The 27,236-nt window shown below is 38.1% G+C and overlaps 1 protein-coding gene across 2 annotated transcripts in view; it reads left to right on the forward strand.

Annotated features, from left to right (window-relative positions):
- Window positions 1–27,236, forward strand: part of MARCHF6 (membrane associated ring-CH-type finger 6) — an 80,284-nt gene that overhangs the window by 36,653 nt on the left and 16,395 nt on the right. For both annotated transcript variants that reach the window (XM_087443123.1, XM_087443122.1), the window contains 15 exons: window positions 897–958; window positions 1,565–1,597; window positions 3,772–3,823; window positions 7,829–7,887; window positions 9,178–9,258; window positions 9,497–9,565; window positions 9,643–9,717; window positions 10,786–10,920; window positions 12,760–12,879; window positions 13,648–13,748; window positions 16,328–16,465; window positions 17,468–17,672; window positions 20,205–20,274; window positions 23,260–23,441; window positions 25,117–25,251. In XM_087443123.1, coding sequence (XP_087299249.1) covers window positions 897–958; window positions 1,565–1,597; window positions 3,772–3,823; window positions 7,829–7,887; window positions 9,178–9,258; window positions 9,497–9,565; window positions 9,643–9,717; window positions 10,786–10,920; window positions 12,760–12,879; window positions 13,648–13,748; window positions 16,328–16,465; window positions 17,468–17,672; window positions 20,205–20,274; window positions 23,260–23,441; window positions 25,117–25,251 — 1,517 coding nt within the window. The remainder of the gene's footprint in view (window positions 1–896; window positions 959–1,564; window positions 1,598–3,771; window positions 3,824–7,828; window positions 7,888–9,177; window positions 9,259–9,496; window positions 9,566–9,642; window positions 9,718–10,785; window positions 10,921–12,759; window positions 12,880–13,647; window positions 13,749–16,327; window positions 16,466–17,467; window positions 17,673–20,204; window positions 20,275–23,259; window positions 23,442–25,116; window positions 25,252–27,236) is intronic.

The following is a 27,236-nucleotide window of genomic DNA, read 5'->3' on the forward strand; positions in this document are numbered from 1 at the left end:
TCCACTTGGCATTGCTGACATCTGAGTGTCTCCCGTGTGCCAGGCGCTCAGATACCAAGTCCCTGCCTTAATGGAGTTCCTGGTCTAGTGCAGAAGTAGGAGTACCCAAGTGAACAAATTTATCATTACACATTGTGATAAATGAGGTGCAGGTTTCTCTGAGGATGCTTTTGGGGAGAGACCTGTTTTAAATAAGATTCCTTGGGTAGCTCAGAGTAAGTGATATTTGAGGTGAGACGTGAAGGGTGAGAAGTGAGTTGTATAATGGGAGCAGGGGCCCTTTGCAGGGAGAGGTGAGCATATGTTCAAAGGCTCTAAGATTGTGGCCTGCTGCTACCCTAGTGTGGGCCGTAATTTCTCTCTCGGTCTAATGCAAGAGCTCCTAACTGGTCTGCCTTCTTCCCCTCTTGTTCCACATGGTATTCATATAGCACTCCTGCCTTTAAAATCTCTCAGTGGCTTTTCCATTGTACTACAGAACAAAAGAAAATTCAGGCCTCACATTCTTCTTGTATGATCTGATCCATGTCTGCCTTTCATACTATGTCTTCTACCACCCTCCTCCTCACCCAGAGCATTCTAGTCTCCTGGCTTCGTTTTCTCAAATCACCAGACTCATTCTTGATTCAGAGCTGTTGCATTCCTCTCTTTTGCATAACCCTATTTTTTTCCTTTCTAGCACTTATCACAATTTGGAATCACCTTATTTTATATTTTGTATTTATTTATATATATTCTTATTTATTGTCTGACAAGCAGATACTCAGTATGGAAAAATTTTAGATGTGGTTTAGCTTCTCAACAACAGCTTACAAAACACCAAATTGAAAGAGTGCATTTTGTTATTTACAGTTCAAGTTCTATCAGTAATCTTTAAACTACTGTTATATTTCCAGATGACATGAACTGGAATGCTTTAGAATGGGACCGAGCTGCAGAAGAGCTTACGTGGGAAAGAGTAAGTAAGACTTCTTTCTATCAAGCAGTCTAGTGCTTTAATCCTAAAGTATATTTTAGAGTTGGGCATATTTAGATGTATACACAAATTTTGTAGTTAGATTTGATGAAAACTTTAATAGAACTTTAATTTCTAGAGAAAATTAAGTGATGTTTGTGGTGAAAATATTATGATGAAGATCTATTGATGACTGTTTTTCTATCTTCTGACCTTTAATACAAACCTTGCTTCAGTTAGAGAATGTTTAACCTGAAATTGTGGACTTTCGAAAAATGAAGTAACAATTTAAATTTAAGTATTATTCTGATGCTTTGATTGACAAAATAATACCGTTGTGTCATGGAATCTTGCCTGGCTCTGTATCTAATATAAGAATTAAACTCAAGGTGGATTTTTTTGAGTTTATGATATGATTTGGAATAAAAGGAGACCCAAAATATACAACTGCCATAAACAGTTTTTTACTCTGAAAAATGATAGGCCGCGTTGGAAAGTAGCAGGTAAGGATTATGTTTAAAGAGATTGAAAGGAAAATGAGCTTTTTTCATAAATAGAATAAAAAATTCTGTTGTGTCTTAAGTTAATGCATATTATTATTTATTTTAGATGCTAGGACTTGATGGATCACTAGTTTTTCTAGTAAGTAAAGTTAATATTTTTTAATAATAAAATTGTGACTTAATTGTCTTAGTGATTCAGGGGTTTCAAATTTATAATATCTGCTGGCTTTTTATACTAAAGGTCAAAATACCCTTTGATTTTTGATTATTTGATACGTTGAAGAAAATCTGTTTTGTGTATTGACAATATGGGCAGAACATAAAGGTAATACTATTTAAAAAGGAAATTATTAAATATTTTATTTTTAGAAAAGAAAATGAAATACAAAGTTAGTGGTAGTTAAGAAACACTTGGTCTTCTTTTGAAGTTCCAGCTTGCAATGTTTAATGTCTGAACTGGTGAAAACAGAGTAGCTTTGCGATGTTCACAGTGAGAGCCCCAGGCTCATCATAGGCTTCCACTGTTGGCTGAACCCCGCTTATCATTACCTTGTTAGTCAAGAGTGCAACTCAAAGATAAGGAACAATTCTTCAAAGAACCTGTTCTTTAAAGGAGAAATGATGCTCTTTTCAGGTTCTGTGATATAAAATCACTTGCCATTTGGGATTTTTTACATACCTTGGGTATCAAGATGACTTTGGCTGCAGGTAGTAGAACCCCTACTGACTGAAACCGTAGTGTCAGAGGAACTCCAGAGCAAGGATGGGCTTGAGGACTGCTTGATCCAGAGGCCCAACAATGTCATCAGAGACCCAAATAATTTCTGTCTGTCTCCTCTGCTGTCTACAGCGTTGGCTTCCTTCTTGGGCTGGCTCCAGATGGGAGCCAGAATAGGAAGTTGAAGGTAGTAGGGTGAGGCTATTGAGGAATGTGTTTGGTGGTAATTCACAGGTTAGTGAGAATGTGATATTAGTGAGTTCCTATTCATGGTCAGTATAGAAGGTATTATTTGGCTCCATACTCATTTATATCCCTTACCTCACCAGTCCCTCATAGATGAGTGACAGAAGTTGTTGAGGCAGTGGTGTTTACTCAGGCTCATTCTAGTTATTGCAAACAGCTGTTTATAGGATGACTTCATTGAAAATTATTTTTAGTATCTACCGTGTGCCAGCTCTTGTGATAGTTACTGGGAGATTCAGAGATAATGAAGTAGGGCCCCTTTTCTCAAAGGTGGTTTATAGTTTGGTAGAGAGAAATGAACATGTAAAGGAGGAGACTCATGTTAAAGATTCAGTGACAAAAGGTGTGCATAGGACACAAGAGGCACGGAAGAGGGCTTGGCCAGGTCTTAGTGGAGGAGAGCTTGTCAGCAGGGAATTTTTAGAGAAGAGAACTTAGAGATTGCGGCACAAAAGGTGTTGGGGATAAGGACAGTTTGGGAGCCCTTAAGGCAAGAGAAGCTGAAAAAATTCAAGTGATATGAACTGGCATGGAGGGTAGGAATGTAGCAGTCATCTCCTAGACAAACTAATCACCCTTCTTGCTGTTTGGATTTTTGGCAGATTGAGGACCTGATCAGAATAATCTTTCTAAAAAGAAAATCTTACAATGTTGGCCCAGCTTGGAAGGATCATTTAACTTGATGGTGAAGGGGAGGTGGTGGGCCTGGACAAATGGGCTTGGGCATTCTAGTAAGTGTCAGCATGGAGCATGACTAAAGTATATGTGACGTGGCTGGAGGAATAGATGAGTAGCAGTCGTCTTGGGGGTAATAATACGTAACTGTGGAAGTGGATCAATGGCCAAGTGAGAATGAGTATTCTGAGAGATGAACAAAGAAAGCTAGGACACCATAGGGAGAAAAGGGACCAGAGAAGATCAGGCGACCTTGCAGAAGTCATGAGAACAAAATGGACAGTGAAAGAAGCATTGTGCAGTTTACATTGTATGTTGTTTAGAAGTAACATGGTTTTCAAATTTTTCTCCATTTGGAATTTTTCGGTGTCATTTGATTTAAATGAAATCTAGCAGTTATTTATGAGAATCCGTGTAGTTTGTGGTGGATTATTAATTTCTGAAGAGGACATGTTTATGAATTGATTTCTTTGATTTTTCTTCTGCACGTAACATGAACTTTGAGTTTTATTAGGTTTAGTTTTATAACTAATGAAAAGTTGTGCATAATTTCTTTGAAGAAATCTCAGCATTACAGAGTGAAAATTTCAGTTTTCTAACTAAATAAGTGGAGTAGTCCAATTAACCATATATTAAATAGGACTTGATGTTTTATTAATACTCTCTTCCTTTAGGAACACGTCTTCTGGGTGGTATCTTTAAACACACTGTTCATTCTTGTTTTTGGTAAGTGATATTTATGCTTTTATTGATGGTGTTATGGTAGGAGTTCAGTTTTCTAGGAGCCTTGTTATGGGGTTTTGTTTTTAAACATAGGAATATATGAAACAGATTTAGATAATAATCCTGTGTGGGAAGGCCCCAGGTATACAGATTCTTTGCCTAAGCAACAATGAGTATGGTTATGTACTGTCTCTGCTTCTGTTGGGCGTTTCTGTCTCTTTTTGTAGAAGCTGATTTTAGACTAACTTGAGAATGTGCAGTATCATACCTCTGGAATTAATGTTGTGCTGATTATGAGTGCTGTTCCTTGTGGCTAAAAATTTGTTTCCTGCGTCCTGGGCGTCCAGGACGTCCCAGCGTCCTGACCAAGGCCTTACCAGTGACCCTGGCTTGGGAGCTGTTACCAGAGATGGCTATAGGCTTGAGGGAAGACAGTGAACCTTCCCCAAGTGTGAATTCCCCTTAGAACCAGATTCTGGTACACGTCAAGTCACTTCCAAACACTTTCACAACTGCAGCTATGAGGTTTCTGTGACAACACGCATGAGTCCCTCCCATTGGGAATAATTAGAGAAAGGAAGGCAGGATTGAGGAGACACAGTTGACGGGTTTTTCTGCTTTGGGAAAGATAAGGGAAACTGAGTCACGTAAACCAAGACGTTAGAATTCAATTCCTCTGTCTCTTGGGAGTGAAGGTGGAGTCTGATAGAATCAGGTTATTGTTAGACTCTGATTTGTGTCTCATAGAGAGGCCTCAGGCTACAGATCTCTCTGTGGGGATGATCTTTGAGAAATTCCTTCCTTAGTGACTGTGAGTCACCCCTCAGTTTGCTGAGGAGGGAGGAGTAAAGATTTCCCAAGGCGGGGCCGGCCCAGTGGCGCAAGCGGTTAAGTGTGCGTGCTCCCCTGCAGCGGCCTAGGGTTCACCGGTTTGGATCCCTGGTGCGCACCAACGCACTGCTTGGTGAGCCATGCTGTGGCAGCATCCCATATAAAATAGAGGAAGATGCGCACGGATGTTAGCTCAGGGCCAGTCTTCCTCAGGAGAGAAAAAGAAAAAAAAAAGATTTCCAAAGGCTCTTCCACTGAATTCCAAGTGATTTGCTCTGTGGTGGGAACCACATTGTGGCCCAGAAAGCAGTTGTCTTCAGCAGGAATCCATGTGGTCAAAAAGACACTGGATATGTAGTTTGAGGATGAGACAAAAAGTTAATTCTGAATATCATCTATAAACAAGAAAAGAAATTTAAGGTATCTTGCTGAAATAAAACATCTTTAAAAAGTTCCATTGATTCTTCATTTTTAGTGTAAATATTTAAGGTGGTGCAAGTTAACAGGAAGCTCAGTTTTTGTTAACCCTTGCATATAGGGGAGAAAACTTGTCTGCAGAGCGTTCTGCATTTATTTTTTATTATGTAAAATAATTGATACGGAGTGTGAAACTGTTTTGATCTTGACTAGGTTTTCTTTGAGAGAAAAAAATCATCTGTAGAATTTAATCTTTGCTCTTGCTAGAAAAGATTAATGCTAAATTAATGTTTGGAGGAATAAGTCACCTTTAAAACATGAATTATAGAAATAAGAACTCTCATTTATATAAAGCAAATCTCATCTCAATAAATATTTTTCTTTCTTTCTTTTTTTTTTTTTTTTTGTGAGGAAGATCAGCCCTGAGCTAACATCCATGGCAATCCTCCTCTTTTTGTTGAGGAAGACTGGCCCTGGGCTAATATCTGTGCCCATCTTCCTCCACTTTATATGGGATGCTGCCACAGCATGGCCTGACAAGCAGTGCGTCAGTGCACGCCCAGGATCTGAACCCCCCGGGCCGCCAGCAGCGGAGTGCGCGCACTTAACCGCTACACCATGGGGCCGGCCTCTGTAAATTTTTTTCTAATCCAATCTCCTAAACTTATACTATGAAGAAAATTTTGTCTTAGTAAACTTATATACATTATAGTTAGGATCTTCTGAGATGAAACAAGAACTTTTTCTCCTTTTAGGAATATACTTTTCCTTTTAGGTGAACACAGTCATTGGGATTAAGTACATTCATGTTTCTTTCCTACTTGGGTTGCTCTACTGCGTTTTCCACTGGCGTTTTTTGGGACTCTTATCGTCATGTACTTTGCAGAAATATAACCTTCCAGTGCTGCTGTCTCCCAGTAGAAGGGAATGATCCTGAGAAACTGACCCTAATTTCAGAGTACCTATTTAGTAGTTGCTGCGTGATGGGATAGAAATTGGTTGTTACAGTTGGTGCTTCAGGTTACTATTTACATGTGTAAATAGAGTTGGAACTTGAAAGTTTGCCTCTCCCAGGAGCCTACTAGAGTTATCCTCAAAGTTGAGTGTGAGAACAAAATTAGAAAAATTCTGTATATTTTCTTACCCTTTAAAATTTCTTGTGCTTTATAATGCATGTAATATACTAGTGTAAAATAATACATGAGTATAATTTATAAATAAATTTAAATATATTGGGAATACCTGTTCAAAAAAATTCATACCCATGGAATACTTGATCAGAAAGGTTTGGTGGCCAGATCCCTATGGATTCACTGTGACTTTTGTCTTAATGATTGAGTCCCCTTCCCCTGTTCCCGAATAAGCCACGCTGTTCAATTATTTTTGTCATAAAGGAAAGATAATTAAATTTTATAGTTAAGAATGAATTAAAATTTTATTAACATGGCAAGAAAGACTTGAGGAAAAGAGACTATAAAAATTCTTACTATGAAAATTTTAAGGATATTTTCTTATTTAACCATAATATCATTATCACACTTTACAGTATTACCAGAATTTAATATTTCCTAATAATCCATCATATTAAAAATTCCTAGATTGTCTCCTTAAATGTTATTTTACAATTGGTTTGTTTGAATGAGGATCCAAATAAGATCTACAAATTACTTTTGATTGTTAAGTTTTAAGTTCCTTTTATCTAGAATATTCTTCTCTTTGCTCCCCTCATCTACCCCCACCCTATTTTGCTTTGTTTTGTTGAAGAGACTAGTTCAGCTATCTTGCAAGTGCCTCAAGTTCTACATTTGTCCACTTGCTTGCTGATGTCTACTACCTTGCTCCTTTGTCTCCATATTTCTTTTAAACTGGAAATTAGACCTGAGGGCCTGATTAGATTCAGATTCAATACGTTTGGGACAAAACCTTCACTGGTCATGCTTTGCCTATTAATATGACGCATCAGGAGGTCGATGATGTCTGGTTATCCACCTTTATCCATGGTTCAGGTGATGGTATCTTGAAGCCTCTATTGTTAGCTTTCATTTCTCCCTTAACCATCAGAAAGTAATCTGTGGGGGGTGGTGTTCTAGTATCATGCGAATGTCTAGTGTTCCAGCAACATTCCACCTAATGATTTTATTATCCCTTGATGATACTTGCCCGAAATAATTTATTAGGCGTTGCAAAATGGTGATTTTCAAATTCTGGCGTTTGTTACATTTATCGGCTGGCTTTTCTATGAAGAAGAACTCGTTCTTATCAGCTAGAACTGTTTAGTTAACCAGAACTTGTTTATTCAGAAGAAGCAGGACAGATGTGCAGTTCTTTCCCTTTAATTATCAGTTTTCAGGGTAAGGAATTGATGTGCTGTTTCCACTGGTGATGAAAGTGTTTTCTGTTATGTTGCTTTTTTTCTTTTTGTGGTTTTCGTTTTTGAGTATTATGAACTCATGGATTTGTGTGTATTCAATGTTTCCATCAGCTTTGGTCATTATTCTTTTTGATGCTCATATCATCTTCTCTTTGGTGCTGTGAAACCCTCTTCACAGTGGTTCCTGTGTTCTTTTGCCATGAGCCTATTAGACCTTGATAACTTTTCTCTGGTTATAGAGAATGTTCCAGGCAGTACATTTTTGGCCCCAGTTCTGGAATATTTCGTTTCTGTAAGAAGCCCTGGTTCCTTTTAGTGGGGGTTGGTACGAGGAGGGTTCATTGTTTTGGTTTTAAAGTTTTCATTGAGTTTTTTCCCCCCCCTTTTAGCATTTTGCCCTTACCACATTGGTCATTTCTCCCTTGTTGGTTTGGGATTTGAAGAACACGTGAGTATAATCCTTTTACAAACTTACTTTGATTAATTATCCCCAAAGTTAATATTTGTTGAGTAAGGAATAATGTTGGTAAAGAGTTACTTCATTTCTCAGTCTGCCTTATACAAAGGAATAGTTATCCAGCATCGTCTCCATCTTTTCTTTTAAACTAGCAGTGGCTCAAGACACATTAGGTCATGTTGCCAGCTAAGGAAAATGTGCTCTGAATCCCACGTGCGTTCTCTTCCTTCCTGTTGGGGAGACCAGAGGCAAAGTTGGGAAAGTTTTCTTATAGGCTGATTTTCAACCTGTTCCATTATAACTCCCGTGCTCCCTTCTCTCCCTTTTCCCCGGGTGCCCCATAGTGAATTTAGAAAAGTAACAATACATGAAGCAGCTAAAAAAAAAAAAGGGTTGGTCTGACTTGGAATGATGGGCAGTAGTGTTTCTAAAGAATTTGCTTTAATTTTGGCATTTTATCATTTTTCAGAGGTAGATAAATATTTGGATGGACAACTACTGCTATTTTGGGGAGGCCCCAGAAAGATTTAGTCTTTTAAAGAAGAGCTGACAATCTGGAATATTCTGTTCAGTCTGTGTATATGAATCCTGAAAGATCACACTCTGAAGTGTTCTGAAAGGACAAAGAGACATGTTGCAGTATTTAATGCGGCTCTCCGAATTCTCGCTAGTGGAATGTGAGAACTTGAAAGGTTCAGATAAATGCTTTGATAAATTTTGACTTTTGAAACTATTGCCGCTTGCTATCTGAAATTTAGGAGCCTAAAAGATGGGCAGTATTTGTCACTATCCAAACTCTTACTCTCTGTAAATTGAGAATGGGACAGTTCTGGAGAGCAGGGGAGACTTAAACAGTCTCTTCAGTGGTAGGAAGTGAGGTGGCCAGGATGTACCTGGCAGGCGGGCTGCTTGGGCAGCTGCTGCTGCTTTCGGTGCTCAGCCTGTAGCAGATCTCCTTCAGTATAGAATGGCGTATAGACCGTTGTAGTATTACAGCTTTTCCCTTATTTTTGTATAATTTAATTCACTCTACTCTTATGTTGTCTGCTTGAGTAGAGTTACTCTTTAATTTTTCCTCATTCTTTTGTAATATATAGCAGTCAGTCAGAGAGTCTGGTTTGCAGAGATGTCATCCAAAGGGGATTTTATGGTTGTTTTCTAGTTATAAATTGCTTAGATGGTTCACTTTTAGTCTACCTGGATTGTTTAATACATTGTTAAACTGGGGTGTGTAGAACATGTGGTAAAATTAAATTTTACTTATTTTTTTCTTATTTCCAGGTCCAAGCATCTCATTTTGAAGGCCTAATCACAACCATAGTAGGGTATATACTTTTAGCAATAACACTGATAATTTGTCATGTATCCTTTAATGAACCAACTTGGGTGTTCAGTAATGTTAGAGTTGTTTCTACTAACGACGAAACTATTTCCCCTTGTCCTCTTAGTAAAAGTTGTAGGTATTTGTAGTGAGGATGAGGGCAGACAAGATTTGAAATAAATTAATTCTGTCTGTCAAATAATATTAAGTGTCGCCTAAATAGTTACCTGTTTCATTGTACCTTTAAATGATCAGTTTTTCCTTGACTAGATGCTGTAGGGCTTGGCAACTCTTGTTAAATTTCATAGGTCTCGTCGCTTGCTGGGAGTCTGCTATATTGTTGTTAAGGTAATTCCTATTAAGTTAAAGCTGGAAATGATTTCTCCCTATTTGGGTTCTACTGATGACCTTTATTTTTACTTAAGGTCTCTTTGTTAGTGGTGGTGGAAATTGGAGTGTTCCCTCTCATTTGTGGCTGGTGGCTGGATATCTGTTCCCTGGTGAGTTTATTATTCATTACTATACAATCTAATTTAAAGGCTGCAAGAAAGGAGGTCTTTAGTATGGGTTCGTTTTAAAGGAAGGTCAATATTTGATAATTTGCTTATTTTTTTCTGAGGATGTATCATTGTGGAGTCTTAATATTAATTTTTCTTGAGTACCTGATTTTTTTGAGGTTTTGTGCAAATTGTTGATGTCAGAGTATTTTGACTGGAACCTTTCTAATAACCAGTGGAGAATTTTCTGAGTCATTTTAGTCTTGTAAATTTTATACAAATTTTAATATAATTCTGACATTATATACAGTCATGCATCGCTTAACAAAGGAGATAGATTCTCAGAAACGCGTTGTTAGGCAATTTCATCGTTGTGTGAACATCATAGAGTGTACTTACACAAACCTAGATGGTATAGCCTACTACACACCTAGGCTATATGGTATTAATCTTATGGGACCACCATCGTATATACGTTCCATTGTTGACCGAAACGTCGTCATGCAGTGCGTGACTGTACATAGAAAGAACAATCTGATAAGAAGACTGTCATTGTGGTAATAAATTCAACTCTAACCATTTGTTTTAACCATGATCCTTGGTCTTGATTATAATCTTTAATGGCTGTCAGTGATGATCAGTTTCTTAACTTTTCAAAAATATTTAATATGTAGAAAAGCTGCCTTTGGTTCTGAGATAACATTCTGTTCCATATCTTAGTATTAAAACTTTACATAAATGCAGACCTATAACCAAGAAAATAAGGTATTATGTAAACCAAAAATGAGTCTTTCACAGTAGCAGTATTAGTGAAGTTCTTACTCAACAATTGGTTTATCAATCTGGCTTCTTATATTTAAAAATTTTAAAGTGTCATATACGTCTTTGAAGTCATATCCAACCTTATATCACTTACATTTCTGTGACACTATGAAATGACATTAAAAGAACTGTCGTCCTAGAACATCATAACCTACACGCATAGTGATTTCTTCACTTCTTAGAAGGTGGAGATTTTAATTTGGCAAATGTAAGTGGTACAGATCTCTCACCTGTCCTGTTTTGATTTAGGAAATGTTTGATGCTACTCTGAAAGATCGAGAGCTGAGCTTTCAGTCAGCTCCAGGTACTACCATGTTTCTGCATTGGCTAGTGGGAATGGTGTATGTGTTCTACTTTGCCTCCTTCATTCTGTTACTGAGAGAGGTAAGTTCTGGAGGGCAGTGCTGAGACTATACATTTATGAAAAGGACTTTTGCTTTAACCACGGTCCTGTCTCAAAGACTGTGTTGATTTCCTAACTGAATCATTTTCTTTATTATTTTATTCTAAGGAGGAATAACTGATAAACGAGTTTGGCTTAATTGCTTTAAACTGTTTTCAGTCATTTGTCTCAAAAATTGACAGGTTTTAATATTTCTGTCTATAATTAGTTATGGCTTTGAAAGATGGATAGACTGAGGAAAAAAATTAAATAAAAGCACTTATTTTATTTGGTATATATTGTAGCCATCCTCTAATACAAATTTTTGGAATTTTATGTGATGTGAGCCTGTCTTGGACTTTATTCAAGGAAATGTAATGCTGGAAATGTCCAAAGGATATGGTTTTGCAGGATCTAATATGTAAAATAGTCTTGAAGCAGGCATCTTAAGTATAGAATTATAGTGAGGGTCCTTTATGATTCCAGTTCACTTGCCAGATGGGTACCTTTATTAATCCTGTTTTTGGAATACAGTCCCTACTGATTTGAAGACAATGAAAATGGGTCAGTATTTGGTTAGTATACATCTCATGCTCATTCTGTTCTAATAGGAAGTATAAAATTGAGTAATTCTGATAAATGTACTTGCCACTGTGAGTTGTTTCCCCAAATATTACTGCCTGCTCACTCTGTGCCAGAGAGTGTGCTATATGCTGGGGTAACAGTGAGAAACAAAGACGTGGTCCTCATTCTCCTTGATTTTACACTGTGGGAAGGAACACAACCATTGATCAGGTCAGCTTACTCCATTGAGAATAGTGATAGAAATGTGCAGGGCCGGAAAGGCTGACTAATCCAGTGTGAATAGAACACAGAAGCACAAAGGCTTAATACTCTTGGTATACTTTACTCTTTGAGAGATTTGAGGAGTTGGGGAGGGCGCTAGGGGCCAAAATGTTCTCCTGAATCATATGGTGTAAGTTTAGTAAATTCTATTTGTAAATAAAGCTTCTATTGTTTCTTTGAAACAAGTGATTGGGACTAACTTAATAATGTGTTTTTTTAAATTGTAATTATATATGACCTCTAAATTACATTGTTAAGCAATAAAATGTTTTATACTGAATTTTTTCATTTCATTGGCGTGGTGGTTTTTTGTTGATACAAAATTCTAGTGTTTGGGAGTTAGATGGAACCTTACAGGTCGTATCTCATAACCCCCTCGTTTGGAAGATGGAGAAGTAGAATTTGCACAGATGAGACCCTTTACACAGGGTAACGCAACGAGTTTGGACCACCCAAGATTAATACCCAGACTCAGCCGTTGCCCCATCACCCCTAGCCTCTTGGGTTGATGATTTCCACTGAGAGAGGGAAAAAGATGTAGGTAGTAAAATGAAGATCCTGAGAAGCTGTAGGGTTTCTTAATTAAGATAAACTCCTCTTGGGAAGTGTCAGACTGAAATCAGATCTTCTGTTTAGAATCTTTATAAATTGTGACCTCATGCTTTCACCAGATGATAGAATATAGTAACAATTTTTAAAAAAATATGTATTTTTCATCTGGTAGATCTAGATTTCTTGACAAATTGTACTTAATAAATTTTTTTTTTTTTCATTGAATGGTTAAAAGCATCAAAGGACATCAGACACAGGATAGTTTTCATAAAGATTCTGATTTAGGAATTTCTTTTCCCAGGAAAGCCATATGGATTTTCTGGGGCCCATTTTGTAAGATGCCAAAGTAATTTTAAGAGCTTATTTTTCTGTTAATGTTTTAACTCATATACAGAACCTAAAGACATTGGTGAGTATTTATAGCATTTAAAATGTATTTGCAGGTACTTCGACCTGGTGTCTTGTGGTTTCTAAGGAATTTGAATGATCCAGATTTTAATCCAGTCCAAGAAATGATCCACTTGCCCATTTATAGGCATCTCCGAAGATTTATTTTATCAGTGGTAAGCATACTTTTTAATTGTCTTTGTAGTAAACTGTGCTCTCCTTTAGAGATACATATATTTTTTTGGTCAGGGGGACTGGTAGAGTACATTGAGTAATTTATGTTTAGCTAGGCCTGTGGGACTTGGTTGTCAAATGGCTATTTTATCAGTTACCTTGATAAAATAAATAAAATATTTACTAAGGCAAAAATACCTTCTAGTTCTTTAGTAGTATAGTTGCTTGCCAAATTATGAATTTCTGAATTACGTTTAATTTGCATTGAAGCAGTGGAGACTTAATAGCATCTAAATTAAATTCTTAACAGAAGCATCTAAAAATTTCCCTCCTGAAAGAAGAAATTAGCTAGTTAAATCTAAGTTTTTCCAAAATAATATTCTAAAAGCAATATTGTACTCTTTGGAAGCTTTTATAGCCATTAATGTGGGTCATGTCTTATAATGGTTACAGGTGATGTGTTAAGTTGCAGACAATTCTGATCCTTCATTGTGAGTTTCTAGCTCTCTCCTCATGTACCATGCAGTGATTATCCTTTGTGGCTCCTGTTTGAGCCCTTGTGTCCTAGAGAGAGAGAGAGAGAGGAGCAGCTGTCCCAAGAACGCATTTTTTACACAGAGTGACCCAAGTACAGTGTGTCCAGTGAGAACACTCGGGGCCCTGGTGGGTGTGGACTTGGATTGCGTATTGTTTGAGTATTGTGTTCTGAAGTCTGTCTGTCTCTCATGGGAGTAATTTACATTAGAGTCATGCTGTTTTTCTTCTTGCAGATTGTCTTCGGCTCCATTGTCCTCCTGATGCTTTGGCTTCCTATACGTATAATTAAGAGTCTGCTGCCTAATTTTCTTCCATACAATGTCATGCTCTATAGGTAAGGTTTTGAAATTCAAAAGCTTTATTAATTTAACTCCATTAGGGATTTGATATTCAGAGTGCATACATTTAAAACAATTATTTCTTACAGATATTTGAAATCACCTGATAGTTAAATTTTACCATGTTCTAAATCACATAAACATTAGTTTAGCAGTTACAGTTTCCAAAGGAAGACTTACTTATTCTTCTGCAAATGAAGTGTGCCTTTGTTCAGCATTGAAATGTTTACCGTACCTAAGGAGAGTTTGTTAGTAGCATCATCTTTATATGAAAAGCACATCATAAAGAATGCAGCCATAGTTGTACATTTAATTGTGGATTAAAAATAGGATATAAGGCTTATAGATGGAAAATCTTTTTTGATTTAAAAACTTAAGTCACCTGGAAACCTAGTCTCCCCCACTCCTCCTATATTCCCTTTTCAGTGTTTTGCATTATCCCTTCAGTCACCTAAAGCAGAAATCTGCCAGGCAAATTGGATTTCTTCCTCAAATTTACTTCTATTTAGTCTTTAAAACTTGTTAATTCTAATTCTTTAAGATCTTTTGTCTAATCCAATTTGATTTGCCACTTACTACCTTAGTTTAGGCCTTCCTCTGGTTTTCCATTTATAATCCATCCTTAACATCCCTGCCTCTTCCTCCATAATCTACATAATATCCGGTCATTTAGAATGACATATAGGACTTGGCATAATCTCAGCTACCCTTCCAGCATCTTGTCCCAGCACTGTCTGACTTGAATTCCACTCTCCAGCCAGGCTCAGCCTCTATTGAGTCTCCCCCTAAATGCCTAGCTGTTCCTTGTTTTTCTCTCTCGGTTTGAAATGACCTTCTTTCCCATGTTTGCCTGGCAAGCTTTTGCTATCTTTCCTAAAAATTTAAAGGAAGGTCTTATTCTCGGAGTTTTTCCCCTAACTGGAGTAAGTCATCACTCTCTCCTTACGCATTTGGGTCTGGTCATAGTGAGAACCAGGAAGCACAGATTCTGGCTTTATGTTGTTGGGATGGACCCATTTTGATAGTCAGTTATACTTAGAAGTTTAGCAAAGTTTTTGTGCTGTATAGCAGTGTTTAGTCTGTCCTTCCATTCAACAAAATTGAGGGCCCATTATATGCCAGGTACTTTCTGTGCAGTAGGGATATAACAGTGAACAAACAGAATCAAGAAAAATCTCTGCCCTTGTGGAGCTTACATTTCAGTGGGGGAGACAGCCAGTAAAATAGATAAAACATATAGTATGTCAAAGGGTCATAAGTGCTAAGGGGAAAAATGAAGCAGAGAAAGGGCATGGGGAGAATGGCCAGGATGGAGTTGTAGTTTAGAAGAAGTGACTGGTGAGGACCTGAGGAGGTGGTAGTGAGGAAAGCCCTGAAGGAGGTGATGAGCCACATGGATCCCTGAAGGCAGAGTGTTCTTGCAGGGGGCCAGGCAAGTGCAGTGGCATCAAGGTCTGTTTGAGGAGCAGCAGGGAGGCCAATTTGGCTGCGGTAGAAGAAAGAAAGCAAAATGGTTGGCCATGAAGTCAGAGAGGTCATGGAAAGCCAGATCCTGGAGAGCCTTGTAAGCCATTGTAAGCACTTTGGCTTTAACTTGAGTGATTTGGGGAGTTCTTGGAAAGGTTTGAGCAGAGGATTGATGAGACGTGACATAGGTTTAACAAGGCTCACCCTGGCTACTGTGATGAGGAGAGACTGGGTCAGGGTGGCCGGGGCAGAAGCAGGAAGCCAGCTGGGAGGATAATGCAATGATCCTGGTGAGATGTGAGGGTGGCTGAGATGAAGGAAGTAGCAGTGGAGGTAACGAGAAGTGGTTAGATTTAGGATATTGTTAGGGTACAGTCAACAGGATTCTCTGGCTGTTTGAATATGGGGTGAAAAAAAGGCAGTCAGGAATCTGAGTTTCTGTCCTGAGCACCTGGAAGGATGTAGTTGCCATTTACTGAGATGAGGAAGACTGTGGAGGATCAAGATTAAAAAAGGAAGAGTGAGAATTTGGTATTGAACACGATCAATTCAAGATGTCTAACGTCTACATGAAACATTGAGTTGGCACTTTGAATATGTAGGTTAGGAGTTAGGGAACATGTCTGAGCAGCACATGGAAATTTATAGAAAGGTGATATTTTAAGCCACACGAGGTTTCGTGCATCCAGAGAGCATGTGTAGATAAGGGGAGAGAGGACAGCACATGGGGCCCTTCATTGTTTCCAGGTCAGGGAGATCAAGGGGAACCAATGGGTCTTGGAAAAGCATTCAAGGAGAAAGTGTTTTGAGAAGCAAGGAATGACTAATTGTGTAACGCGTTACTAGTATAGCAAGTGAGGTGAGGACGAAGACCTGACCATCGAGTTGAACAACATAAAGGTCATTCGCGACGCTTGTTGGGAATAGTTTTGGTGGAGTTTGAGGGGTAAGCCTTGCTGGCTTCAATGGAAGAGAGGTGATAAAGACAGTGAGTTCCATTTTACTCTTCAAGGAGTTTTGCTGTCATCACATTAAATGTTTAATATGATATAGTCATAATGGAAATAGAATTCACATTGTAAATTATGGCTCTTGGTAATTGTCTTAGTGATGCTCCAGTGAGTGAACTGTCTCTTGAGCTGCTTCTGCTTCAGGTTGTCTTGCCAGCATTACTTGAGCAGGGACACACGCGACAGTGGCTGAAGGGGCTTGTGCGAGCATGGACTGTTACTGCTGGATACTTGCTGTAAGTACAAGCAGGTGACTCGTAGGCATGTCATTTGTGTTGGTCTAATAACCTTTCTGAAAAAGGATGTTCCATGCTCCATGCAGAAAAAATTAGTTTTAATAAGAGACAATTTAGTGATATCTGCAGTTGTATATAATAATAATTTCTAAAATTTTTAATTTTTCTTATTTTTCTAATCATTGTTCATCCTTTTATGGAGAATGTATGCATATTTTTACCCTCTTATAGAGGTTTGCTGCTGCCCCAGGATCTTTCATTTCATTACACAGAATAAAAATAAAATTCTTTTAGTGCATTATAAACAAACCAACTTACCCTTATTTTAGAAGTCCTAACCTGGTAAATGAGCTTTTTTCAGATTTGGTTTCTCAGTCGTTTAGTTAGCGTGTTGCATTTATTTTTTTCAAACTTTGTATATTATATACCTATTTAAAAGTTGAATCTTTGTGATTTAAGTGTTTATTCAGAAAATATGTGGCATCCTATAGATACCTTAATGTGAAATATGCGTTTGGTTGTATTTGATTGAAAGCTTTATCCTTCTCTGACTGCCCCATGCCCCAGTCTGAGCCGCTTCCTCGCCCTGTCTCATTTTTGCCTAAACTGATTTGGAGGTTTTAGTTGAGCTGCATGTTGCAGCAGATACAATAGCCATCTGTAGAGAAGACAAGAAGCTGTATTTTTTCCTTAAGATCTTCCCATAGAGAATCTTGTACATTGTAATGTTTTTTTCAGTTAGTGATTTCTTCTCAGATACTGGCTGAAGAAAACATAAAACAGATTGAATTTATGGGGTATTCTGTACGTTAATTAACATTAAATTTGGAAAGTTTTAATTTAAAGCAGGCACCAGGCTTTAGACCAGATTGAGGTAATAGTGCTATGTATAGATTCTACTTATATGTTTTCTACCCTAAGTAATAATTATTAAGAAAGTCAGTCTCATGTCTGCCATTTTATTCTGAAGTGAGAATTTTCACTGATGTAATTTTTACACAGGGATCTTCATTCCTATTTATTGGGAGACCAGGAAGAAAACGAGAACAGTGCAAACCAACAAGTCAACAATAACCAGCATGCTCGAAATAACAACGCTATCCCTGTGGTGGGGGAAGGCCTGCATGCAGCTCACCAAGCCATACTCCAGCAGGGAGGGCCTGTTGGCTTCCAGCCTTACCGCCGGCCTTTAAATTTTCCACTCAGGGTAGGTATTATACCAACTTAACCAGAAGTCAAGTGTTTTCAAATTTCTATTGAGAAATTTTGGTGTTATTGGTGCTATTAGGATGTAGTCCTCTGGGTAGACATGTCTTACAGTCCCCTGACAAGAACCTGAGTTTTTTAGTCCTCTCATTATACAGAATAATATATGTAAATGTCAGATAAGTTTATCAAATTTTAGAAATGGGTCATAGTGTTGGGATTCCATGTGCTGTTATTGCTCCCTGCTGTTTGAAAGGAACAGTATAAAAGACCCTAGAGCAAATAAGAAATTAACATTATTGATACATTTCAACTGTGTGTCAGGAAGTGGAATGGGTATTTTAATGTTTTTCTCGCATTTAATCCTCATCCCAGTACTGCAAGGTATGAGTAGTAATCTCATGTTTGCATCTGATGAAACTGAAGACCACATTGGTTAAGGAAGTGCCCATCCCAGTGAGAGACTTTTCCCCCCAAACTGCACCATAACTGTTCCTGACAGGGGTTGCCAGTGACCTTCGTGGTGTTAAATCTGCTGGTCAGGTCTTGCTCCTCATTTTCCTTGCTGTATTAGTAGCTTGCTACATGGTTGGTTACTTCTTGCTCTGCAAAACACTTTATTGAAAGGCATTCAGGAATATTCATGGGAGAGGTGATGCCTTTAAGTCTTTAAAGTTAAGGAGCCAGGCAGAGAAAAAAATGGCAAGTGGGAAGGGCATTCTAGTCATTTGCCAGGACAGGAGGCAGGTTAGACATGGTAGGTTTGTGGCCACAGGGAGTTAAGTGTATCTGGGGGGTGAGGTGTATGCAGGAGAGCTGCGAGGGATTGGGGGAGCTGTGAGAGGTGAGACTCTTGGATCAGGAAAAGGTACTTTCTGGCCCAGATTAGATAGAGAATCACTAAGGGGGTGTCTCAAGCAGTGAGAGCTGACAAAGCCTCGGAGGGTTACCGTCTGTCCTTTTCAGTCTTCCCGCCAGAGCTCTGCTGTCTGGGCGTGGGAAGACCTGTGCCTGGTAAGATTAGAAGGCCAGCAGCAGTTGCACCTTTCTGCCCAGGGTAGCCGCTTCCCTCCTCTCAGTGTGTTCCCTTTTTTTTTTAATTGATGTTTCAATAGTTTTTAACATTGTGAAATTTGGGGTTGTACATTTTTGTTTGTCCACCACCATATATATGTCTCCCTTCTCTGTCCATATTCCACATATGAGTGAGATCATACAGTGTTTGTCTTTCTCTTTCTGGCTTATTTCACTTAACATAATACCCTCCAGGCCCATCCATGTTGCTGCCAGTGGGACAGTTTTGTCTTTTTTTATGGCTGAGTAGTATTCCATTGTATATATATATACCACATTTTCTTGATCCAAGCGTCAGTCGAGGGACACTTAGGTTGCGTCCACTTCTTGGCTATAGTGAATAACGCTGCAATGAACATAGGGGTGCATAAGCCTCTGGCGGTGTGTTCCCTTTTTATCTGCACTTCTCACTACAGGAGCCACCAGCTACATGTGGCTGTTTATGTTTAAATTTAATTAAAAGTAAACACAATTTGTAAATATGTTGGGTGATGGATGTGTTAATTACCTTGATGGTGGGAATCCCTTCACAATGTGTACATATATCAAATCACATTGTACATTTTAAATATATTAACAATTTTATTAGTTATACCTCAATAAAAAAAGTATTTCTGAAAAAAGAAAAAAAAAGTACATTTCCTGTAGGCAACACACAAAGTAAATACAATTTTTTTTTTCTGCCCGGAAAGAGTCGCCCTGAGCTGACATCTGTTGCCAATCTTCCTCTCTCTCTTTTTTTCCCTCCCTAAAGCCCTAGTACATAGTTGTATATTCTAGTTGTAAGCACTTCTAGTTCTTCTATGTGAGCCACCACCACAGCGTGGCTACTGACAGACAAGTGGTGTGGTTCTGTGCCCAGGAACTGAACCTGGGCCTCCGAGGCGGAGAACCCCAAACTTTAACCAATAGGCCATCAGGGTTGGCTCAGTAAACACAATTTAAAATTCCATTAGTCATTCACACTGACCCCATGTCAAGTGCTCAGTGGTCACATGTGCCAGTGGCTCCTGTATTGGGCAGTGCAGCGTACCTATTTCCATCACCACAGAAAGTTGTAACTGGACAGCACTGTTAGAGAGTGTGCTTTCCTTTCATGAAAAGATGTTTTTGAGAATTTGATAAAAAAGCGAATAATTTAGTTTTAATTAATAGTGAGGGAAAATTTAAGCTGATTATGTTTGATTTTTGTGCTCTCTGATTAAAAAATATGTTTACTTGTTTCTTGCTGACGTGTTTGATTATATGAAAATGAACACTTATTTTCCTTTTGGCTGAAATTATAGGTAATTTTACCTAAAATAGAAATTTCCTTTTTATGTGAAATGGAAGGAAACCTGGAAATACAAATACAAGCAATTTTTTTTTACTGGGAGAATTGTGTTAATTCCTTGAAGGGTGTCATAAACTACATTGAGCACATGTGAACTGTTTATGCACTCTTATTTTTGCCTTACAGATATTTTTGTTGATTGTCTTCATGTGTATAACCTTACTGATTGCCAGCCTCATCTGCCTTACTCTACCAGGTAGGAGCTTACCCTTGCTATCTGCTAATGACATCATGAAAAGTCACTTTGTTTTAAAAGGGTATATCTTGCTGTGATCTGATCTTTCATCAAATATAAACTTGAAGTAGTTTTCCCCTCATTTTTGATTGAATATGGGATATTGATCTGGTTAGAGCTCTCTGCCTCATTGGACTCGTTTATATTGCAGCATAGGGGGACAAAGTCAAGATATAATTTATGGTTCATTTTTGCAAGTAAAGTACTTGTGGTCACTCAGTTTTCATCGACGTTGTACTGTTAGATTATGGCTCTTCAAAAAGTCATCTGTGTGGCTTATATCCTATTTTCAAGCCAGTCTTTTTTTGTTAATTATGTTTGTCCTCATTGTGTACCTAATTATCTTTCCAGTCTGCTGATTGCTATTGCTAGAGATCTTTATGAAGCCAGACCGTTTCCTTTTATTGTCTGGTATTCACAAATACTCGTCTTTAAATTTCAGCTAAGCAACGTTTAAATTTCAGCTAAGCAACGTTTCTTTGTCTAATAAGTAAGAAGCTGTGGATGAATATAGTAGTTCATCTTCTGCAGAGGTCAGGGGTAAATGGGGTGGAGTCTGAAGCCAGAGACAAAGTGGCAGGAACACCTTGGCCCCCCCCCCCCCCCCCCCCGCCCGTTAGTGTTTATAGTGAGCCAGAAAATTCTAAGTCATAACTGGTATGTGTTAGCCACTTAAATAATCAAGTGGAAGATAATTTTCAGCTCTTAGCAGGCATATACATGTATATTGAGTTAGTGTCTTGATTACACTAACTCAATATAATTTTATAAATCAAATTTGTATTAAATACTTGAGTTTTCCCCATGAGAGCTAAGGCCAGGAAGGAGCAACTAGGAAATTTAATTTCAAATGAAGTTTCTTAAAAATATATATATATTTGCTAGTCCATAGGAATTGTGATTTACCTTAAACTGGTAAAAAGAAAGATTTTGGCTTTTTACCACATAGTGATTTTTGACCTTTAAAACTTGGCTCTTAAGCTCGCTGCTCCTCATAACATACCTGTTAAAATGACAAAGTCTAATTAACCATTGGGTACAATGTAGTAAACATATTGCTGAGAATTTTGAACTTTGGACAGTTTTACATTTGTGATTTTTGTGTTCCACATTCATGTTTTTATCACAGATATTAAGAAAAAGTTAACAAAAGAAGGAAACTTAGTTTTAATACTTGACTTTGGCAGTAAAGGTACTTTAATTTTTTTGAAGATTAACTAAATATTTCCCTATTAATCCAGTCCCACCATCTAGTGGAAAGAATGTAGTTATGTTTAGTCATAGAAACGGTTGGGGTCATGGTACATGTTTAAGGTGAGAGGATGCAGTTTCCCTCCTTAGTTTACTTTTCTGTAGCTATAATTTAACTGATGTTAAGTTACTGCAGACTAAAAACTGACCCTGTCCTCTCAAAAACACTTAAGTATGTGAAGTTTGAAATAAAAAGTGGCCATTAAATTTTTTTTGTGTGTGTGTGTGAAGAAGACCAGCCCTGAGCTAATATCCGATGCCAATCCTCCCCTTTTTGCCGAGGAAGATTGGCTCTGGGCTAACGTTGGTGCCCATCTTCCTCTACTTTATATGGGACGCTGCCACAGCATGGCTTGACGAGCAGTGTGTCGGTGGGCGCCTGGGATCTGAACCTGCGAACCCCGGGCCACCGAAGCTGAGTGCGCGCACTTAACCGCTACACCACTGGTCCGGCCCCACAGTGATGATTTTTATATCTTTAAATTAACATGCACATGCGTTTATTTCATGTAATGTTTACATGTTTTTGTCTTTAAAAATGAGTTATTTTCACACCCACACTATTTTGTGAAGTTACAAGGAAGTCTGTGGTTATCAACATTATGGCTTGTAAGGCTTGACTGTTGAGCTGGTTTAGTTTGATTGGAGACAGTATGATTCAGTGGTCAAGAGCGTGAACTTTGTCATGTATGTAGACATGAGCTCAAAGTCTGCCTCCACCTTTGTTACCTTGGTTGGGCAAGGTTCTGTTGTTGAGCTCTGTTTCTTAATCTTCAGAATGGCGGTAATAGCTTGTTGGGAGGATTAATGAGATAATGTATGGAAAATGCTCAGCACAGCCACTAACTCCTTTTAGATATTCAAAAATAACAGATAGTACTGTATTCAGGAGAAATCAATCCATAGAAAAATACACTGGAAATTTGGGTCTTGCTGTTCTAGGTAGCCTTATTAAGAAGTAACCATAGGAAGAAAGTTGCTATACAAATGATCTTGCCTCAGAGTTAGATTTTTGTGAGTATAAGGAGTATTGTAATTGTCTCAGTGTGAGGCAATCCCTTAGCGCTCAAATCTGTTTCCTAAGCTTCAGTATATTTAGATCTTATTTTTTTCCTAAGAAAATTAGTTAATATTCTTTGGTTATTGTGTTTTAAAATGTTATTGTGCCTGTTTTCTTACTAAAGTAAGGTTAGTTTCCTGTCTTGATGAACAAGCCAATTGAAGCAAGTTACTCTAAATTATTTGTAACGTTCCTAAATATTGAAAGTATTGACAGCACAAATAGTAGAAAATAAGTTCTCCGCTTTTGTCCTATTATGTGCATAATGATTTCATTTGGTGGTAAAAACAATGAAAACACAACCCCCTCAAGCTTTTTCAGTCCTGAAAGAACAAGTAATTGGCATGGCAAGTCAGAGTGCATGTCACAGGAGAGGTCGTCCCCAGTGACTCACTGTGTTTTGGTTGTGTCTTAGTCAAATAATTGCATTCTTTAGAGTTTGTGGGGTTTTTGTTTTTGGTTTTTTCTTTTGGTTTGGTTTTTTGTTTTTGATGAAAACACTGATAATCAAAACGTGACATCTTTTTACTAATCACTTACAATGATTGAAAATACTGATAGAACAAAATGAGTGTCAGGAGTACAGTTCTCTTTACATAGTCACATGTCTCATTTATCAGACTTTCTCTTTTCAGTATTTGCTGGCCGTTGGTTAATGTCATTTTGGACGGGGACTGCCAAAATCCATGAGCTCTACACAGCTGCCTGTGGTCTGTATGTTTGCTGGCTAACCATAAGGGCGGTGACGGTGCTGGTGGCGTGGATGCCGCAGGGACGCAGAGTGATCTTCCAGAAGGTTAAAGAGTGGTCCCTCATGGTAGGTTTTTCTACCCATAAAGACTGATCTTCACAGAATATTTCTCCGGTCGTTTCTTTAAATCTTTTCACTTTTGTTTCTTCATTATGCTGATAGTGTCAAGCGAGTTGATGTTTTGAATTACAAGGAATATTCCTTTAAGACAGTAGCTTTCTGGTTCATTCTGAGAACCACAGTTGTGGGTGTATTTAGGGTTAAAAGAAAATCATGCTATTAAGTGATCCAGTAAGACCCTTGAGTAAGAAATGTAATTAGAAAACTTATTTTGGAGCTTGAGTACGTTTTTAAGGAATAAGATATTCTGTAGAATTTAAAATCAGTTTGTTTAAGTAGAAATTTCTTTTAATGATATTCTTTCTAAAATTTGATTTTTTGATCTATTTGAATGTGTAAAATCTTGACTTCAGGATCAAGTCAGTGTTTTTCGTCTAAGTGGGATTCTTTTAATTACACAGTCTATTGCTACTTCAAGAATGTCTTTGCTAATATGAAAGTGTAGTAAGTAATGGAAATTATTACTCTAAATAAAGAACTTAGTTGCCACAAAGGTGGAGGAAAAAATGTCACAGTAAGATGATTGGCTAAGTTTGGCGGTTTGTTGATTGTAGTGTTGGCTTTGACTGGTAAATATCTTTAGGTCACTGCTTATGCCTTTTCATTTGTATAATCAGGTCTAGTTTTGTATCTGAATTTATATTTCAGTTTCACTGAAAGTTTAATATCCAGTGTTGAAAGAAAAACATGAGATTCATTGTATATTATGAATGGAGGAGTTTAATTGCCAATTAATGCATAAGATAATGAGACACTTAACTATGTTTAAAATACAGAAACCAGCTAATACCAGTTTTCATTTGATATTCTCCCATATCATGAAATTGCCATGTAAAGAAGCAAGTACGGCATCTTCAGGTGTACCATATTAGTCTCTTGTTGAAACAGACGTACTCACTGAGGCTACCTTAAGGAAAGGGAGGGTTATCAGACCTCAAGGCCGCTTTGAAGACTGATTTCTGTGTCAGGATTTTGTAGTGGCTCTTTCATAGTATCTCTTCTTTTTTTTGTGTCTACTTTATTTTCATTTTGTCACTTGGTTGAAATTCTAGAGCTGTGCTAATACAGCAGTCATGTGGCTAATGGCTACCATATTGGACAACAAAGATATGGGACATTTCTATCATCATAGTAAGTTGTGTTGGACTTCACTGTTCTAGAGAGAGCCAATTTGATCAGCTTGATTAATTACCTTAACTAGGGTTATGCAGAGCCCTTCTTCTATACCAGTGCACCTCAGGGGTGGGTGGGCCACCATTGGATCAGGGGCTTGGGACAACCAGTAGCTTTTCTTGGACAAACAAAAGCCTACTCCTGAGAATGAGATTGAAAAAAACAGCAAAACCACCTGGTTAATATATGTAATAAAATTCATTTTCTATAATTTTGTAACAACAATGGATACTAATTTCATGTTTTCATTATAGCATGAGCTTTTATAGTTATGCATTCAAATCTCATTTAAACATGTAACATAAAATGTGTGTAAGTTGTTTAAGGTAATATATTCATTCTGTTAGGTGTCAGGTTAAAGAAGAAGAATAAACTTCCAAATGGAATAAGTAGTTTGGTTAAAGTCAGAAAGACTCTCTTGTATGACCTGCCTCTCATGTCTTAATAGATAATGAAGACTTTGATAGTTGCAGTGCTGCTGGCTGGTGTCGTCCCTCTCCTGCTGGGGCTCCTGTTTGAGCTGGTTATTGTTGCTCCCTTGAGGGTTCCCTTGGATCAGACTCCTCTTTTTTACCCATGGCAGGTAAATACGTGTCTTTGACTCATGTTATTTCTTTATTGATTTGCAATCAGAAAAATCCTTTTTGTTTTTATGAGAAAGATTGGCCCTGAGCTGCCATCTGTTGCCAGTCTTCCTCTTTTTACTTGAGGAACATTGTCGCTGAGCTAACATCTGTGCCAGTCTTCCTCTATTTTGTATGTGGGATGCTGCCACAGCGTGGCTCAAGGAGTGGTGTGTAGGTCTGTGCCTGGGATCTAAACCTGTGAACCCTGGGCTGCTGAAGCGGAGCACGCAAACTTAACCACTATGCCACCAGGCTGGGCCCAGAAAAATCCTTAATTTTTTAAAATGATTTTGAACAGTTTGTTTAGAAGAACTTAATTTTTTATTTTCTAGGAACCCTTGTAAAATTGATTAAATAATGCATTTTAATCTATTGTTTCAAAGTATGCAGGTCATATAACTCCTTTACAAGACCTTACTTTATACGTTAAAATGTCACTGTTCATTAGGCTTCACCAATATTTAAAGATACAAACTAATATGTGTTTTCACCTTTTAGTTAGGTTTAGATATCCTGCTCTTTTTGGCTTTGAGGCTATAAGCAGTAATTTATACTTTTGAATAATTACAGCATGTTTTCCACCAAGTCATAGGCTTATTAAAAAGAGCGTTCTGAGGAAACCTGTGTAGGTCACAACAAAGATCTTAAAGCGCACAGAAAAAGAAATTTAACTTTTCTATAGTACGCAGAGCCTGAAGTTAACATCATAGACCTCGAGCTCTTAAGAGATATTAGGGGAAAGAGCTAGGTATCGACTTCAGTCGTTCAAAGGTTTTCCAGCCTTGTTTTTACCTTCTCTAAGTATATTACAATGAATTTTCTGGAAATGAAAAGTATTTGGGATGTATTTCACTTCCTCTACTTTCCAGATGAAGAACCTCCACAAACTTCATTTAACAGCAAATATTTACTTGAGTGCTTTTATGTGTGCCAAAACGGTGTACTGTATAACTCAGAGGGAAGTGAGGCTAATGCAGGAACTTCTTGAGGACCTTACAGGCTGGTGGGTAGGACAGACAGGCACACAGGTATGCGCTGTGATTGGAGCGAGCACAGGGAGCTGTGGCACTGTGTAGGAGAGGTGTCTAATCTAGCTTTGGGAGTTGCAGATGTGGTTTTCTGTAGGAGAGAATGTCAAGGATAACCTACCTGGTAGAGTACAGGGGAGTGGGGAGGGAAGAAGTGTATTCCAGGAAATGAGACAGAGCATGCACATGCAGGGAACTGCCTCTAATCCGGTGTGCTCATAGATTAGAATCAGAGAGAAAAATGAGTAATAAAGGGAAATAGTTAAACACATATGGTGCCTTTCTGTAAGAACTGTATTACAGCTACACAAATAGCATCAGTGATTGAAGGAAAGCCGTTTTTTTACAGGATAATGTCAGCTAATAAAAGTAGAGGAAATTACAGACTTAGAAAATCACAATATTGCAGTAGTTAACAAAATAGTTGATTCCAGCAAGGATAGTCAGTGGATGCTGAGCCCCTCAGGTGAACATTTATGGGTCTTCAGTTACTGTTGCTGTGCAGCGTTACCTCACAACTTAGTGGCTTAGAACAACCATTTATTTTGTACACAGTCTGTGGGTCAGAAATTAAGACTGGGTATATTAGTTTATCTCTGCTCCCTGTTATCTGAGGCCTCAACTGGGAAGACTCAATGGCTGAGTGTGATTTGACAGCTGTGGCTGGAGTCATTTGGAGACGTCACCACTCACGTGTGAGGGTTGATGCTAGTTTTGGTTGCACCCCATCTGGGCAGTTGGCTGGAGTGCCTGGATGTACCTGGGGTTCCTTACAGGTTGGTAGCCTCAAGGCATTGGGCTTCTTACACAGCACTTCAAGGAAATGTGTGTTCCAACAAATAAGGCAGAAGTGGCATCACCTTTTATGACCTCGTCTCAGAAGTCCTACAGCATCGCTTTTCACTACATTCTAC

The sequence above is a fragment of the Ceratotherium simum genome, chromosome 18 (assembly GCF_057802395.1).
Source record: "Ceratotherium simum simum isolate JZ-2026a chromosome 18, ASM5780239v1, whole genome shotgun sequence".
NCBI lineage: Eukaryota > Metazoa > Chordata > Mammalia > Perissodactyla > Rhinocerotidae > Ceratotherium > Ceratotherium simum.